The sequence below is a fragment of the Anas acuta genome, chromosome 1 (assembly GCF_963932015.1).
Source record: "Anas acuta chromosome 1, bAnaAcu1.1, whole genome shotgun sequence".
NCBI classification, from domain to species: Eukaryota; Metazoa; Chordata; class Aves; order Anseriformes; family Anatidae; genus Anas; species Anas acuta.
In genome coordinates, this window is record NC_088979.1 from 53054320 (window position 1) to 53071873 (window position 17554).

Sequence of the window (17554 nt, forward strand, 5' to 3'; positions counted from 1 at the left end):
CCCCCGGTCCCCTCCGTCCCCGTCCCCGGTCCCCCCGCACGCCCAGGCGGCCGCGGGTCATAGCGCCGCGGCGTAGGCGGCGGGGTAAGGGTCCAGCTGGGGCTTGCCCATGCCCGGCAGGAGGATGTAGGCGAGCGGAGGCTGCAGCCCCGGGCCGGGCCAGGCGCTGCAGTTGCAGGGGATCATGTAGCCCGGGTTCCCGGGGGACGGGTGCGAGTGCGTGTGCCCCCCGGCGGCGGCCGCGGCGGCGGCGGCGGCGGCGGCGGCCCCGTGGAAGGCGCCCGCCCCGCCGGCGCCCGGGTAGCCCAGCGAGGAGGCGTAGGGCAGCGCCGAGCCCGAGGAGGACGACGAGGAGATCTCGGCCATTTTGGAGCCCAGGTCCAGCAGGGAGTAGGGGCTGCTGGCGGCGGCGGCGGCGGCCGCGGCGGCGGCGGCGGCGGCCGACGGGGGGAAGAAGACGCGGGCGGCGGCGGCGGCGGCGGCGGCCGCCGCCTTCTCGGGGTTGGCGAGCAGCGAGTCGGGCACCAGCCCGCCGGCCCCGGCGCCGTGCAGCCCGGCCGCCTTCAGCCCGTGCGGGTGCTCGTGGTCCGCCACGCCGGCCAGCCCGTAGGGCACGGGGAAGGCGAACTTGTCCTTCTTGAGCAGCGTCTTGGGCTTGCGGCGCGGCCGGTACTTGTAGTCGGGGTGCTCCTTCATGTGCATGGCCCGCAGCCGCTTGGCCTCGTCGATGAAGGGCCGCTTCTCCGACTCGGTGAGCAGCTTCCACTCGGCGCCCAGGCGCTTGCTGATCTCCGAGTTGTGCATCTTGGGGTTCTCCTGGGCCATCTTCCGCCGCTGCGCCCGCGACCACACCATGAAGGCGTTCATGGGTCTCTTGACGTGGTCCACCGGCTTGGACATGGTGCTGGCCCCCCGCGGCCCCGGCGCCACGCGGCCCCCGCCGGCCACCTCCTCCTCCTCCTCCTCCTCCTGCTGCTGCTGCTGCTGCTGCTCTGCCTCCTCCTCCTCCTCCTCTCCCTCGGCCCCGCCGCGCTCCGCTCCTCCCAAGCCGCTCTCGGCTCCCTCTCCGCGGCGGCCCCGCTCCGGGCGCGGGGCTCTGCCGGCCGGCGGCTCCGGCTCCCCGTCAGGGCTCCGGGCCGGGCGCCGCTCCCCGCCGCTCGTCCTCGGCCGGAGCCCGGGCGGGCGAGTCCGGCGAGCCCCGACGGCGCTCCCTCGGCGGCCTCCCGGGGGGCGGCGGCGGTCAGAGCCCGCCCGGAGCCATCGCCGCCCGCGGGGCTCGGGGGGGCGGCGCGGCGCGGTGCGGGACGGCGGCTCCGCGGCGGCCCGGGCGCTGCGGGGGGCCCCGGGGGCGCGGGCCGCGGACGGCTCCGCTCACAGCCGCCCCGCTCCGCCCGCGGGGGCGCGGCGAGCCGCCCGCTCCTCGCTCATACTCGCCGCCGGGCTCTTCCTCCTCCTCCTCCTCTTCTTCTTCTTCCTCCTCCTCCTCCTCCTCCGGCGCCGGGCAAACTTCGCCAAGTTTCAGGCGGGCGGCTCCGGCGCGCCGCTCGCCCGCGCTCCCCCTTCTCCGGGAGCCGCCGGGTCTCTCTGGGTTTTCTTGGCCGCCGCCGACTCGGAGGGGCGGCGGGGCGGGCGGGAGCGGCGGGGGGCGGAGGGAGGGAGGCAGGGCGAGGGCGAGGAGGAGGAGGAGGAGGAGGAGGAGGAGGAGGAGGAAGGGGGGGCTCCCAATTAAAACGCTCGGCGCTCTCCGCCGGCCGGGGAGCCGGGCCGGGGGTGAGGTCTCCGCGCCGGGTCCCGCCGCCCCCTCCTCCTCCTCGCCTCCTCCTCCTCCTCCTCCTGCTGCTGTCTGTCCTTCCTCCTCCTCTCCTTCCTCCTCCTCCTCCTCCTCCTCCTCCCCCCGCCGCGGCCCCGCGCGCTCCCCGTGCCCGCCGTCGGGGCGGGGCCGCCGCGCCGGGAGGGGGCGTGGCCTGGAGGGAGGGGGCGTGGCCACCCCGCGCTGACCACGCCCCCTGGGCTCCCCGGCAGGTTGGGGAGCGGGGGGGCGGCCCCGCGCCTGCGCACTGCGCCCCCCCCACGCCGTGAGGTGCCCGGCGGCCGCTCCTGGCCCTCAGCCGGGGGCTGCCCGCGGAGCCCCCGCCGCCCGCGGAGCCCCCCCCGGGCCCTGCCCGCCCCGGGGTCCCGCCGGGCGCTTCCCGGAGCCCCTCAGCGCCCTCCTGAAGCGCTGGGCTCGCCCCCCTCGCTCAGTGCTCTCCAAATCCACCTTGCCGGGGTTTTGGGGTTTGCCCCCCCCCCCGACAGCCCGTAACAAATAAAAAATAAAAATAAAATAAAGTTGTCAAGTCCGAGCTCCGTGCCCAGCCCCCGAGGCAGATGCTCCCCGGGACGCACCTGTGCGTGCCTCTGGTCACCTCCCTCCTCCCAGCGCTGAGGGTGCCCAAATTTCCCAGCCCACGCGGCTCCTCCCCGGGCTGAACCCCCCCAAAATCTCTCCCTCACGCGTGTTTTTCCCCCTCGCAAGCCCACGCCGCCTTTGAAGCTCTCCCTTCCCCACCAGCCCTCCCTCCCGCTAGCCGCTGGCCGCACGCTCCCTCCAGCAGCTCCTGCGGCTACGGGAGGGAGGGATGGAGGGAGAGAGGGAGGGGGGTCTGAGCCTCCTCGGCGATCAGCTCCCGACAGCTTCGCACCGAGGGCTGCTGCCCTTATCAGCTCCGCCTGATAAGCCGAGCCAGGCTGGGCTCAGCTCCCCGAGCCCCGGCCGGGGCCAGCCGCGGCTCTCGCCCGGGTGCGGGGCGCTGCGGGGGGCCCGTCCCCCCCCCGCCAAGGAGCCAAGGCTTTATCGGAGTGCAGTTCCCTATCTGCGTTTTTTTTATTATTATTCCTTGTTTTTTTTTTTAAGCCTCGGCTGTGATCTTCGTGGAGTTGTGCGAGTGTGCTAATTGCGCTGATAACGCGGCGTTATCGATACGATGACAGCGCGCCCGTGTACGATGGGACCCGCTTGCCTTTCACCTGTCACTTCTGACGCCTGCAAACTCAAGGGCGCAATCCTTCCCTCTGTCATCGTGGGGGCAAAAAAAAAATAAAATAATAAAATAAGAATGAAAACCCGAGCAGATGCGCTGGCGCACGGAGGCTGGACAAGAAATTCCTGCACCCAGCGCTGTCTTCCACCGAGCGAGATCAAAGCGCTTTCTCAACCTGTTGCGGGGTCTTGGGGCATCTCCCCGACCCCACAGGGTAATCCCGCCGGGTTTGCCCTTGTTTTTTTGCCACCCAGCCCGAGCAGCCTCGGGTTCCTCGGGTTTTGGGCGCCCGGCACCGCACCGCCGGTCCCCGCGCTGTGAATTCAAAGCCGAGAGTTTCAAGCGAGTTTCGAGGAAGCAAAGCTCCTCGCCTCCTGATTTTTATTGGCGCTTAATAATCGGGTGGCGAGTGGAGGAGATAAAAAAAGGAGGCGAAGAATAGTGGTTAGCCCGATAGCGATCTCCACCTAATCATTCCGGCTGCCTGAAAAGCTGACTCACGGGCTCTGGAGACCCAGCGCTGCGCCGTGTTTGGAGAGCCCCAGCGCGTTTTCACGGCTTTGTTTGCGCACTTAAGCGTTTCCACACGCCGGCTCGCAAGTTGACATTTCGCTTTGTGGAGGTATCAGCCACCGATTCCACATCACTTGCAGCTGTCAAAAGTTGCCAGGCGCGCTGCTAGCTTAAACACACTGCGGGCTAACTTTTCTGCTCGCACGGAGCCTTGCAAGACCTGCTCCCAAGCATTTCCCCCCCTTCCAACGTCGACTACACCTGTAGCGAGAGAGGGCTCTTTAGCCCGTGATCCCCTTATCGTGCCCGATACACAAAATTCATTCATCTAAGCAGCGTTTTCAGAAGCTCGGTGTTATTATTTTTCAATAAGAGTCACTTATTATTAGAGCAGCTGGTAGCCCGAGCTTGTGTGAAGTGCCTGGCAAAGGACGCTACCATAAAACACTGGTTTCTAAGTTTATAGTTTCTAATTTGGCTGTGAAAGTGTGATTCTGGATGGAACTTGGCACTCGAGGGCTCAGCTGGAGAGTAAACTTTTTATAATAAAAGCATCGGTTTATTGCATTTGCTATTTCACGTTAGAAGGGAATTAACAAAGTTTTTACTAGTTTTGGAAGCTTAGGGAAGTCCCATAATTTTTCTTCAAAATTAAAAGTTACGGTGTTGGTAAGGGTGGGATAAGTTCTGCTGTGAGTGTGTGTGTGTGGTTTCATGTGCCGTTATTTTTAAGGCAAACCCGATCCCTGCGCGTTAGGACAGCGGCACTGCTCTTGCAGCACCACCAGACAGACGCAGGTCTCGCACATCAGCCGCAGGCAGTTCCGAGCAGAGACCTTGGCGGTGATGGGTCCTTACTACTTTCAGCCACCAGGAAATGTTTAAAACGCAGCCTGTCCTGATTAACTATGACACGAGGAAAAACTTGGCTATCATGCACGCACTCCATTTGTAATCGAAGCAACTTTCACGTACTTCACTGACTCCTTTTTTTTTTTTTTTTTCCCTCCTGCTTTTTAATCCTGTTAGCTTTGCAGGGGTCACGCAGCCTGGGAAAAGCGATCAGAGCAGCAGACAAGGATGTTTTTAGAACAAAACCAGGAGCTGGGTGGTTACATGCTAGCACCTGACCCCTAGCTGGTAAGTCCCTAGGACTCGAAGGTGAAAAAAAGTAAGTTTGCTGCAAGGTCCTGGTCAGACTTGGATGTTCCAGAACAGGCAGCCAAATACCACTTGAGCACAAGGAGCTACCTACAGCTCATCAAGTATGAGGAAGTGTAAGCTTCCCTTCTCTCAGGTGCTGAAATCAGAGCTGATACAGATGGAGACCGCCAGCTATCTGGGATGCAGGTTTTTCTGTGTGAGCAGCTGCCTCTAGCTTTTCTTCAAAGGAATTACTTTTCCAAGAGTAAAGGACCCAACAGTGTGTGTGCAACTGTCTTGACCAGACTTTATAGTGGGGTTCGGTACTTCACTGTTAGCAAAGGATAGCCTTGCTCCTAGGCGAGTCTTCCCCTGCTGTAGGCTTCTTTCACAGGCTCTTAAAATGTCACTGGACAAAGATCAGGAATCCTTAACTGCTGTCCCCACTTTCTGGGCTGCTCTTGCTCGCCCACCTTCTGCCCCTTTCATTCACATTTTCCGTTGCCCAGTGAGTGGCGAAAAAGGGAGGACAGAGTGCCCTTTAATCCAATGGTTAGGAGCCTCTTCTGCAAAGGAAGCCTCACTGTGAAAGAGAAATCAGATCGTGTGTTCTTGAGTAGATCATGAAGCTTTTTAACCAAGAGTTTTTTTGTTTGTTTGTTTGTTTGTTTCCCAGAGGGAGAGGGATCTTTGAAGATTTTTACATTTCAATTCAATTTAAATTGTAAACTGACAATCATCAGTTTGTCTTCTTGTTTCACTTCTTAGGGCTGTCCAGCAGACATAGAGGTGTTTTTTTGTTTTGCTTTGTTTTTTCTTGGAATAAATACATTTTAATGACCACTTTTGTTCAGGAATGATTCATACCTATGAACCACCCAAAGTTGTTTTATTAGTCATGGGTGCTAGGCAGCTCCTAAAAAATCCATGCCATTTTGAAGACAAGCTTTTCTATTTCACTGGATAAGATGGTGGCCTGGGTACCTGTGGGAAGCACTCCAGGATCTGTAAAGACACACAAGGAAACTAAAACAAAGATCAGAGTTAAATTTTTGGGCCATTCCTCTCTGAAGAAAAGCTGAGCATAAGTCTTTGCTGTTTCATTATAATGACTTTTTAGTTGACTACAAACAACTAATGAAAAGAGACCCTTAACAGAAGGAATTTATGTCCCTTCTTGGACATAAATTCACAGTCTTTTCTTCTTTATGAACAGTGTCTTGCTTATCGATTTGTAAGACTGGCCATTTTCTGGGCTCTGTTCAGCGATGAGGAATCACAATACCAAGTCACTCGGGAAAGGTCAAAGCTATTGGTCATGAGTTACTTCTAGTGACCAAATGGCAGAGGAAGCCCATGCATACACCCCACACCCACATTAGCACCTGTATCTGTATTTTAGTTCAGATCAACAGTGCAACAGCTTTCCAAGCAAAGCTTCTCACTCACTGACATTTGATTTCCATGGAGGAGCAGGTGAGACTGAACTGGAAGATGCTCCTCAACTGTCAATGAGACTGTGCTCTGAGTCTAGTTCAGCCAGCATCCCAGATGGTATAAAATCAGTGTTATTTAGTGCTCTTGATTCAGACAGCTGACAGCTTTTTATATCATTTATTTTAGGTGCTTTGGGGATGAGCTTTTCTAACTGAGGGAAGTGACAGGATGCTTCTGCTTCCCATGAGCATGCTGCTGGGAAAGGAGCCCCTCCACTTTGTGGTTGCTCTGTGAGTACCTGTAGGCATAGGAAGTCAAAAAATGTGAATTGAAGAATTCTTGGTTGCCTGTCCCCCATCCTTACCTCAGCCTTTAAGATTCTGCTAAACTTTGCACTATTTTCACAACACTTTTAATAGTCTACAGCAGGATGTGTAATGGCTTCCATTGTCATGGAGATTGAACTTAGACTATCAAGTATTCTCAGGTGAGTTGAATAGTTAACTTTTATTGTGATAAACATTGGCTATTTATTTTTTTTTTGTCACTTAAGTGTATTTATAATAGTTTCAATAATAATAATTGCCATACATTTTTTCTTTATAACCAAATCTGGATTTTTTTTCTCTCTCTTTTATATCAGTAATCTATTATTTTGAATAACTTGTTCCGATTAGTGCTTGACAGGTGGGTGTAATCATATCATAAGAAAACTGATTAATAAAAACATCCGTAAGAATATTAATAATAGCCACACAACACTGAACTCTTTTGCCAGGAAAGGATAGTCTCTGCAGCATTGTAAATGTTGGAGTATTTTGTCTGGTACTGGACTTCACAAAAGACATAGAGTCATGGAACATAATGCAGGAAGACTGTTTAGAGGTCTGAAAAATGTGATTTATAAGAAAGGGTTGAAAGCAGCATTGTTACTTAAACTGAATAAGAGATGACTTAGGAGACAAAATGGTCTTGGAGGGATTTAAAGGTAATTGCAGTGATGAGGAGATTGAATTGCCCTGTGTGTTTCTGGGCCTAGGCAACAGGTAATTCACCTTAAGATGTGAATTCAAGTTAAACGCTAGAAAAAATAATCTGCGAACAGTGAGGATAGATATGTGGAGCCTCCCCTTGCCTGGGGAGGCTGTGGGAATATGGAGGGATTTTAAGAACAGGTTAGACTAATTTGGCAAGGTTGGCCATGCCTTAGAACAGGAGTTTTCCTGCCTGGCTTTGTACAAGTCAATGACATGGGCAGAATCAAACTGAAGTTTGGCTTGTTTCTTCTTGGGATCCATTTTCCTTTTTGCTGCTCAGGATCCAGATGTTCTGCCAGTTCACAGCCCACATCTTCACTCTTCCTCTCCTACCCATGCATGTGACCAGCACCACTGCCACCACACTGCCTGAAATGCTCCTGTATGCCATCATCTCCTCGTAGTGCAGCAGGTGGACATCCTGCTCTGGGGGCTGACACGGGCTAAGCGGCATCTTCTTCCTTACGGAGAAGCACAACCCCATCAGCTATGATTTTGAAATATCTGGTGACGAAAATTCATCTCAGTACCCAGACAAAACGTACGTCTTCCATAGACATGCTGAAGAATTGTTTTTTTTTTTCCTTTCTGGTCCCCTTTGTTTATTTGGCACTTGTCTCCTCTGTCTTCTTAGCATAATCTTTTCATTATCTGTGAGAAGTCTTGTTCCCAAAACAACTTTGCTATTATTTTAACTTTATCACCTTTCTATTTTGTTTTAAATCTCTGCTGAAAATACATTTTATGCATCATTTCAACCTTATTTTCTCTTCCAACTGCTTTCCCTAGATCTATAATTATAATATTCAATTTTATAAATTACTGTATATCATATATATTAAAATTTCTGTGTAAGTTATTTGAATTGCATTATGCTTCGCAGCATGAAAAAAGTAAGGGCCATCATTTTTAGATAGTATTGGCAAAAATTTGTCAATGGTGTAACAAGTCAGTGACAAAATTAGCCCTAGGTGTATAAAATTTATTTAGGGTGTTTTTACAAGGAAATTTCTAATATTTATGGACCCTTCATTTTCTTCCATAATATTGTCCCATGCAGGGATGGTTATTATTAGTGTTGTAAAAGATAAAAGATTCATTAGTGTTTCATCCTGAAAATCTGACTTTTCTTATTGATTCTGTAGAAAGATTAACAGAGAGCAGAACATAATTTAAGCAATACAATTCTAAATTCTCACAGGCTTCTGCAGTGTTCTCAGTGACACCTTTTCAGTCCAGTGGGGAAAAAAAATAAATCAAAATTTCCAGAAGGAGTTCCTTTGGTTCTCAGTTCCCTTGTCATATTTTTCTTACATTTCATGAAAAGCTGTTTATAGAATACAAAGAAGGTCATGCCAGAAATTCTCATTTGCCCAGAAAGTAAATGATTCAGATGTGTGTATTCTAAAAGACCTAAAAAAGAATGAAGCACAGATCTTTTAAAGTATGAGGGTGCCATATTTCCATTTATTTTAGTTCCCTCAAGGAGATTAATTGGGATTTTATGCCTTGAATTCCTTGAAAATATCTGTATACTCTGAATGGAATAGTTCCAAAGCACATTTATGCTTTATGATAGAAACAGAGATTTGCGTTCTTTCTTGTTCACCCCCTCCATTTTTTTAATGCTTTCGAGTGTTTTCTAAGCAGGATGGTTAAACAATGGTTATAACAAAGACTATATGAAGTTCAATTTTCTTGGATTTATCTGGGCATGTACTCCATTTTGCAAATGGAACTCAGTCATTCTGGTACCCGGCTTGAAGTAAACAAGTAGGCAACCACGTAGCTTCTCAGTGTTAAGTGCCTATGTGCATGCTCTTACCCTATGGTAAACACAGGAGAAAGGAAAGAAAATAACTAGAATTCATCCTTCAGAGGAAAAAAGTACAAGCCACCTCACACACTGTAAGTTAAGAACAAGGGGTGATAGGCAGTTACAATGGAGTAGATGATGTGCTATGAATTTATGGTCTAGTTTAGCTCACAGGGATTTGAGCTTACTGTAGCAGAGAACAGCTGGACATGATGCTAAAATGAAAACTTCTGGATAGCCTAGCCATGGTCTTTTGCTGAATTATCAGGACTCTGATAGCTATTCCGTAGCACACAGAAGGACGAAAATCACATCTTAGCCACAAAGTGTACTACCTTTTATTTTCACACACCTTTTTTTTTTTTTTTTTTTTTTTTTTTAGCATAAGTACTCTATTTTTTAAGTGCTGAAGATGTAGATGCCAGAAAAATGGATTAATGAATGCTTTTTCTATTGCTGTAATCATATTATTAAAATATGCTGCAAATGTGTCTGTGAGATGTGCTAATGTGTTGTACAGTAAAACAACAGCAGTAACTGTGTTTGACCAACAAAACAACATGTACTTTCACTTGCTTCAACTGAAATCTGTTGAAAATAGCAGTAAAGCTCTTATCTGTCAGTGGAGCCATACTTTAAAACATAGTTTGTGAAAACATGAACACAAGGTATGAGCCCAGCCTACTAAAATTAATGGAAATGTTCCTGTTGACTCATGGAAAATGTGAAACTGGTGTCCTTCTTTTCTGCCGGTCATTACATGGACAGGTAAAGCACCTTCGTGCCTCCTATATGATCTGCATCAGCATTAACGTTAGGAATTTCTGGAACAGGATCACGATGTTTTTTTTCTTAAGTTTTATGTGCATGACTGGAAAGTAAAACCAATATGTTCAGTTTTACCAGTGTAAAAAAATAGATAGAAAAAGTAAGGTAGATAGAAAACAGAAAACAGTTCACTTGTTTACTGTAACAGACAATGGTCTTAGTCAGAGCACATATACAAAACATGCTTTATTCTCTGAAGACTTAATTCAAAGACCTCCAAAACACATGGGCTCTCCCAACCTGACTCCTGGGTTCATTGGAGGCAGGCAGTAAATTAAAATGGTCAAACCAGATTTTTTGACACCACTGTTGAGTTCAGGTCTTCTTAGGCAAAAGGCCAGTTCATTAAACCACTTTGTTGCCAGTCACCTATTCTTTGCTTATCTCTCGCTCTGTTTAGTGGCACGACTGGTTATCTTAAAGATAAGGAGCCTGTTGAACTTTCAGTTCCTTCTATTGCAGGAAAGACTGAAAGCACATAATCCTTTCCCTTCAGAAGAACAGATCCCTTTCTCTTTGTCTCCCGTACGTGTTAGTACTATCCCTTCGAACACTCATATGCTTATAGATGTTTTGATTTTCTTAGAGGCAGAGATGAGTTTAACACGGGAGTTTTACCTCAAAGTGTAGATGCAATTAGTTTATTTTGGCTCAGAGCACATAGAGTTTAAGACAAAACAATAAATTAAAACCGGCAGGATTCCTTCAGGCATTCTGACGTTTTCCTTTTTCTTTCTTTCTTTCTTTCTTTCTTTTTTTTTTTTTTTCTCCTTTGCCTTTTTGTGTTTAACAGGAGGTGGCGGTTGTAACATTTGCAAAATAATAAGTACAATAAGTTGACATTGTGATATGATTACTTATGTAAGTGCTTAGACATACAAATACCTAAACACTAATGTCATTATTGAGAGTCATGGCAGTTACTCCAGCCAAGTTAATAAAAGATCATTACTGTAACTATCTACACAGGACTGAACACGATGGGGAATCTGGGATATGGGAAGTCTAACAATACAAAATGCGCTGAAACTTCATGCTTTGTGTATTTGTGGGCATGTGATTATTCTAACAAGAAATCAGAAATAATTCAATGTGTACATTATCTGTAAGGGTATATAGAGATAAAATTATAGAAGAAAATGTTTCTTCTCTTTTCTCAGTATTTTGTTTCCCTGTTTTTTTCTGTTGAGGAAGCTAAGCACAGTTAATGTAAGTATGATTCCTCTGTAGTTTACTTGCTCCTGGATCATAACATACAGATGTAAATAGCTGGGTGTGAACTTGCCAGGTATTATATTCAGCTGACACAAACAACCTAACCAGATAGTTCTGTGTAGATAACAAACTCATTTCTGTATTGGTTGGGAATCAGGGCTCAGGTGATTGTTGTTCTTTAATGATTATTTATTTAAATTGGTCTCATTCAAACAGAGAGCCTGTCCAAGGCTGTGGCTGACTGGACAAACTTCACAGATTGGACAAAACATCAGAGCTGGAGTTTTGTCACCTTCCACGTCTAAACTCAACCCCCCACACTCCCTTCCACCCCCAACCAGGACTTTTCCGCTCTGCTGCTCTATCATTCTTTCTTTGCATTCTGAAAAAGCCTGCAAAAACAAGCCTTGCCATGTTATGCAAGGACCAACAAATCTCAGTTTTGGCAGGTCGGAGGGGAAGTAAATATCAAAGTGAATATTTAAGCTGTATCCATGAGTATGCCTCTCTGAATAGGCCTGCCTCCAACCTACCCGTAGTATTTTTTAGATAGTGTCTTACTAGAGCTCTTCAATACAAAGAGAGCAGCTGTCCCTGCATTAACCAGGAACAATTCCACCTAATGCACCTGTTAAATTGAGTATTTCCTACTGAAGCCTAGGACTGAGTCCACTGCTGCCCCGAACATCCAAGCACTCCGCACAAGCCCCTTTTTTAACTGGATGTCCACACTCTGCACCAGTGATGTTTCCGACAGAACATAGGGACAGCGCATGTTGAACACACTGCAATGCCATCCGGTCAGTGCAAGTGTTTCTAACTTCCTTCCAAAAGGAAAATCAGAGGCCAGATACAACAGTACTGATAGAAACCGAAAGTCCAGTCAGATCAGCCAGTTGATCCAGCTAAAAAATAACCATCCAGAAAAGAAAGCAGACAGTAGTTTTTAGCAGCCACACAAACACCCATTCAGTTGCTAGTGCTGCTCTATGAGAGGTGGTGGAAAGACGAAGTCAAAGATGAATATGGGACTTTCCATTTCAGTGGTGGCACAGTCTGAAATGAGCATAAGCTACTCATGACACCTCCTCCTGTGTGACAAGCACTGACATTCAAACAAGGAAGGCACCACATTTACCCTATTAGAGGGTAAAGCTGGAATGAAACATGAACAGTGCCTGTGGAAATTGAGCCTAAAACTTGTGGCTTACCTCCAGAAATGAAGGAAAATATACATATTACCTCCACCTTCGTTCCAACCCTAACTAGAGTCCCTGTCACCCAGCAGACTGGCAGGGCAGTTTCTACTGCAGTAGTATAGCCAGCCAGCAGGGGCAGCGGTGGCACAGGTAAAAGGTCCCGAGAGATTTCCTTCCCTCTCTCCTTGCACTGGTGAGGGCCCTAGCTCAGAAGATCGGTGACAGGTCAGTTTGGAGAACAGACATGTGCAGGAGTAGATGGAGCAGGGGGTGAAGCTCTCCTAATATCCTTCACCTTCCTCACGGACAGATCAAGGCTCCAAGCTTGTGGTCCTGCTGTAGGCACACCCAATCTCGTGATACTTGGCTTCCTACACCTTTCTCCCCATGAGCTCAGGCTCTTCAAAGTCCTCTGATGCATGAGGATTCCTGAGTTTCCGGCTCCTCCTAACTCAATGAGACACCTTACCAGAACTGAAGAAACCCAACAGAGAGGAGCACACTTATCCACAGCATTGAAACCTGTTACAGGAAATTGCTATATTTCATATATCTTAATGATTGAGTATTTCATTAATAGCCTACATGTTTGAACATTGGACCAGATCCTTACTGAGCTGGTGAATTTCTGCGCAGAAATCCCTGGCACCACATTTGTTTATCTTAGTCAACAATTTGTCTCATTGTCTCTAACATTGATGAAACCACAAATAGTGCTCCAAGATCATTCGCCTTGATAAAAATGGTAACACGTTTAAGAAGCACAGATATGTAAGCCGTATTACAATCTTTATCAGCAGCACCTAAAACCGAACTGGAACCATTAGCATTCAAGGACACACTATTAAAATAGGTTCTCCACCTCAACAAGATAAACCTGTCCATAATACATATTTGTGTCCATGAAGAAATCACTTTGATCTTGAATGCAGACTTCCAACAAATTAGAAAAAAAAAAGGGGGGGGAAAGAAAGAAAACAAACAAACAAAGCCAAAACATAGCCAAGTGTTCATGTTGGACATTAAGATAATGTAAGTAAACAAAGTTGCAGTTTCTAAAATTTGCACACAGATGCTCCTATTTAGAATTTAAATTTCAATTTAGAATTGAAATGACTTGGTTTCACTGCTGCTTAATCCTTAAACTTCAATGTGAAACTGTACAGGAGTTTCTTCTGGAGAAGGCTGTTTCAGTACTAAATGAGGGCATCCACGTGAGGCTTTAATGCACTGTAATTTATGTGCATTAATACTACAGCCTCAGATCATTCGTAACACTTTTCTTGACCATCCACAGTTAGACAAAACACACCTATTTATTCTGGATTGAAGTTATTGCTGTTTTTCCTAGTTCTTTTAGGTGTGGCTCAATGCATTTATTGTCTCAGTGTATGGGTCTTTCACAAGGCATGGAGCAATGGGCAGTGACTGAGGCAGAGTCCTCAACCAGCTATCCCAGAGAGACAGAGCATACAGTCAAGTAACATTTCTATCCATGATCTCCAAAACTCCAAAGCTATTACTGCTTGCAGACGATGGTCTTTATTTATATTGAATGATGTTTAGTTCTTCAAGCTAATTGTCATGTACTATGTCAATTATGTAAAAATACTCGTTCTACATCTTTGGCTGTAATCATTTGTCTTTCACATCTCAGACTGTACTCTATCCTGAGTTGCATTCTTTGTGTTGTGGCTTGGGTGAAATGTCATTGAAGCTATGGGTGTAACCACTACCTTCTTTTAAGGCAGCTGTAAGAAACAGTTAAGCTTCTTTATGAAATAATAGCGACCTCCACCCCAAACAAAAGCATACATTACTGTTCAAAACCAAGATACGTACACAGGCTGCATAGGCTGGATAGTGTAGGAGAGGGGGTTGGCTGACTATTGTTTTTAATGGAGGAGGATGTGTACTCATGTGTGTGTGGAAGAGAGAAAGAAAAGCCCCACAAGAATAAAAACAGAGAAATGAGATAAAGCCTGAGCAAAATATGAAGACTGGGACCATTAGAAAAGACTGGAAAGAAAGTCTTTGAGTTGAATACTTGAATCTTCCTGTACTCAGGGAAATGTGACTTCATAAAGTCTTTGTAATAAAAAATGTTTTATCAGAGAGATCTGATTCCATTTGAAATTACTCTTTTGGAAACAAAACAAAACAAAAACTCACAAGACCCTGAACTTCAATTACATGTTCAGGTCAAAAGGTACAAGATGAATTCCTACTGACCTGAAATCAGTAGAATTGCACAAGATGTAAGCTAGGGTGGAATTTACCTCCCATGTTCAATATTCATTTCTGTCCATGTCTAACATGGATATATAAACACAGAGAAGAAGAAAAAAAAGGGAGGGGGGGAGGAGGAGGATAAGGAAGGGGGAGAAAGGAAGGGGGAAAAGACAGAACACATAATAAACTTTGTCATTTATCAGATGTACTCAATACAACATTACAATTTACTAATGCTTATTTCTGGATATAGTCTTTAGTTTTTTTCCTTTTTTCTTTCATAAAATGAAATAATGACGATAAACAATAGTTCAAGGTTTTTGATCTGACAGGTTATATAGTTCTGGATATAAGTATTCTTGTGTTATTCATAAGGCAGTTTAGCTTTGCACTTGTGTTGCAGAAAGATTGAACTATAGCTTTGCAGTAGATTAGGTTTCTTTGTATTATTCTATTTATATATCTAGTTGCTCTGTTATGCATTTTCTTCATAGTATCTTATAAACTGATTGGGACATATCTCCTTTTCTATTGTGTGCGTAAGTGCCCACGACAGTATGGATTTAAAAGCAAAATTAAATACCCAGTATCCCAGGCTTAGAAAATCACTGGTGCTCTGTTGCTGCAATGTAATTCTGCCTGCAGTTCTACCTACCTACATTCAGCTTATACAGAAAATGCAATTAAAGACATGGATTTTTGAGAGATGGGAATTATTTTCCACAAATCATAATGACTAAACTTTGCCCATTTCTGGTCCCATATGCCGTACTTGAGCTTTGCTGAGGAGAGCTTTTGATGACGCTCTTATGTTCTTACTACAATATGCTGTGTAATATCTGAGTATGTTCTCAGCACAGTTGGCATCTTTGTTTGCTTTGGGGCTCTGTGCCTTTGTGTCCTAAAATTATAGATGTATAATCCTTGCATTTGCTGTGGGACTTGAAAAAACAAACATGCTATTATTTTCTGGGAGAGGTCTAATAGAGATGGAAAATACTGAGTATTTTGCTAAGCAATAGAATGTTATTCAAGTGATAATGCATCTCAACATAAAGCAGATTCTAATACTGCTCCTTTCTTACACTGTGTTTGTTGAATTTGGTATTCATGAAAGTAGGACTCATGAAATGGACTAAATCCAAGTAGAGTGTGGGCAGGTGCTGTGCAAGCTTTCCTCCCAGCTTCTCCCGGTCCCCCTTCATCTCAGTTTGTTTCTGTTTTTATACTGTGTCTCCTTATGGCAGAAATGTGGTGTCTGTATTGTGTGGACAAACATCTGCTGAATCCTGTGATGAAAGCGCCGTTTTTTTCACTACGTAGGCTCTAAACTCAGGTTTTCAGAGGTGAAAAGTCGATGCTGATACAGCATCCCACCCTATGTGAACGGAGAATGAAGAAGTAAACGTTACACTTTGCTGCCTCTTTTTACTCTCCCCTGCACCCAGAAAACATATACAGCATGCGGTGAAACCCCATCTAAAGAATCAGGCAAAAGACATTTGTTTAATAGTGACTGTGTTCAAACAAAGGCTTAACAGGAATATAACTGATATTCGTAGGCTATTTGAGGTTAGTCAATTACATCAGGATGGCCGTTTACATTCATCTAATCATGAATTAAATACAAGTCCCATGATTTCTGAATTCATTTGCCCCAACTCTGTTCCTCCAAATAGCCCTATAAAACTAATTTTTTATGTTTTGTGTATATTTATATTTTTATAATACAAACACAAGCTAAAGAGTCAAAATCTAGTAGCTTTACCTCATAATACTTCACTTGAAGCATACAGGCAGAGAGTAAACATTTGACATTTGAGAAAAAAATAAATATTAGTAGCTCTAGGAAGCATAGAGTGTTTAATATCCAGATTAAATATTGGTGGAGCTTGAGCTCCTTTTCTGTCAGTCTATCACCTGCTGTTGTGAAAGCCTCCTGTCACATATCTCCTGACCAATTATGTCTGCAGCAGCTTGGGAAGAATCCTCTATGTGGCTGCTCACGGTGCTGTGGGCTATGAACAGGAGACTGCCCTGAATTATTCTCAGGGTAAACCCTTTATGGGTTTTAGAAACAATTAACTTATCTATTTTCTACTAGTCTGAAAGCTTTATGGGTAGCACAAATGTAAATTTATTTTAACCTCAAATCCAATGTATAATTTTTGTGAAACTGGAAGTAGGGAACCAGTGTGATTGGAAGATACATTTCAATTAATTCTTCCTCCAACGCTTTATCTCCTCAGCATCAGAACCTTTTATAGTGTTAAAATTAACAATTATGCAGCTGATGGCTGGCTGAAACCACAAGGGGATCTGGAAAGGGCCTCAGATAACACAACATGTATAAATCATTCAGGAGAACAATTCATGAAAGAAAAGTTATCTGTGTTTTGGATGACATTGGAAGAACTAAATAGGAGTCAATTTGAGGAAGGGACATTTTGCTCCATTGTCCAGCCTGGCTTTTTTTTTATTATTATTGTGTTGTAATATACATTTTCAAAATTAATTAACCATTAACAGCAAGATAAATGTTTCTTCTTGTATTAGGGAAATGCTGGCCTCAGTGGTGAAAGATTATTTCACATGAGCAGCACTCTCAAAGAAAGCTGTTGCCAGATAAGGTGGCGACTGTACTTTGAAGAGGAACAATGAGAAGTGACAGACAAGCCCGTGTTTACCAAACTGAATAGGGGACTTGCAGGTTTCCACTCACTGCTCGGTTACCTAAGCACAGTGAATCAAGGCTGGAGTGCTGTTTCACCAAGCCGTATCAGTAACAACGTGGTAACTACTTCAGAATATAATAACACACCATGAAATCTTACTCCAGGCAGTAATGAATAACATTTTGTATTTTTTTTTTAAATTCACTTCTATGAAACATTTAAAAAATACATTGTTGGAACTGCTCTTCTGTTTAAACATTTGGCAGCTGTGGAGGATTTTTGTTCTGTGCCTTTTTTCAGCATTCAGGCTTTTGATTACAGGTTGGGGTGTGAACACAGCACAACTTGAATGTGAAATCCTTCCACTTTAACTGGGCCAGAAATGTAGAAATAAGAAGATGTTCTTGTTCTGCAACTTAGAGAAGATCTAAATTTGGCA

General features: G+C 45.9%; 1 protein-coding gene across 1 annotated transcript in view; it reads right to left on the minus strand.

Moving 5' to 3' along the window:
- The window catches only part of SOX21 (SRY-box transcription factor 21), a 3164-nt gene extending 1240 nt beyond the window's left edge, over positions 1-1924 (minus strand). Inside the window, exon 1 of the mRNA XM_068677058.1 lies at positions 1-1924. This exon is cut by the window's left edge and continues 1240 nt beyond it. Within this exon, the coding sequence (XP_068533159.1) occupies positions 58-900 (843 nt within the window). The 5' untranslated portion in view covers positions 901-1924 and the 3' untranslated portion in view covers positions 1-57.
- Between the last annotated feature and the right edge of the window lie 15630 nt (positions 1925-17554).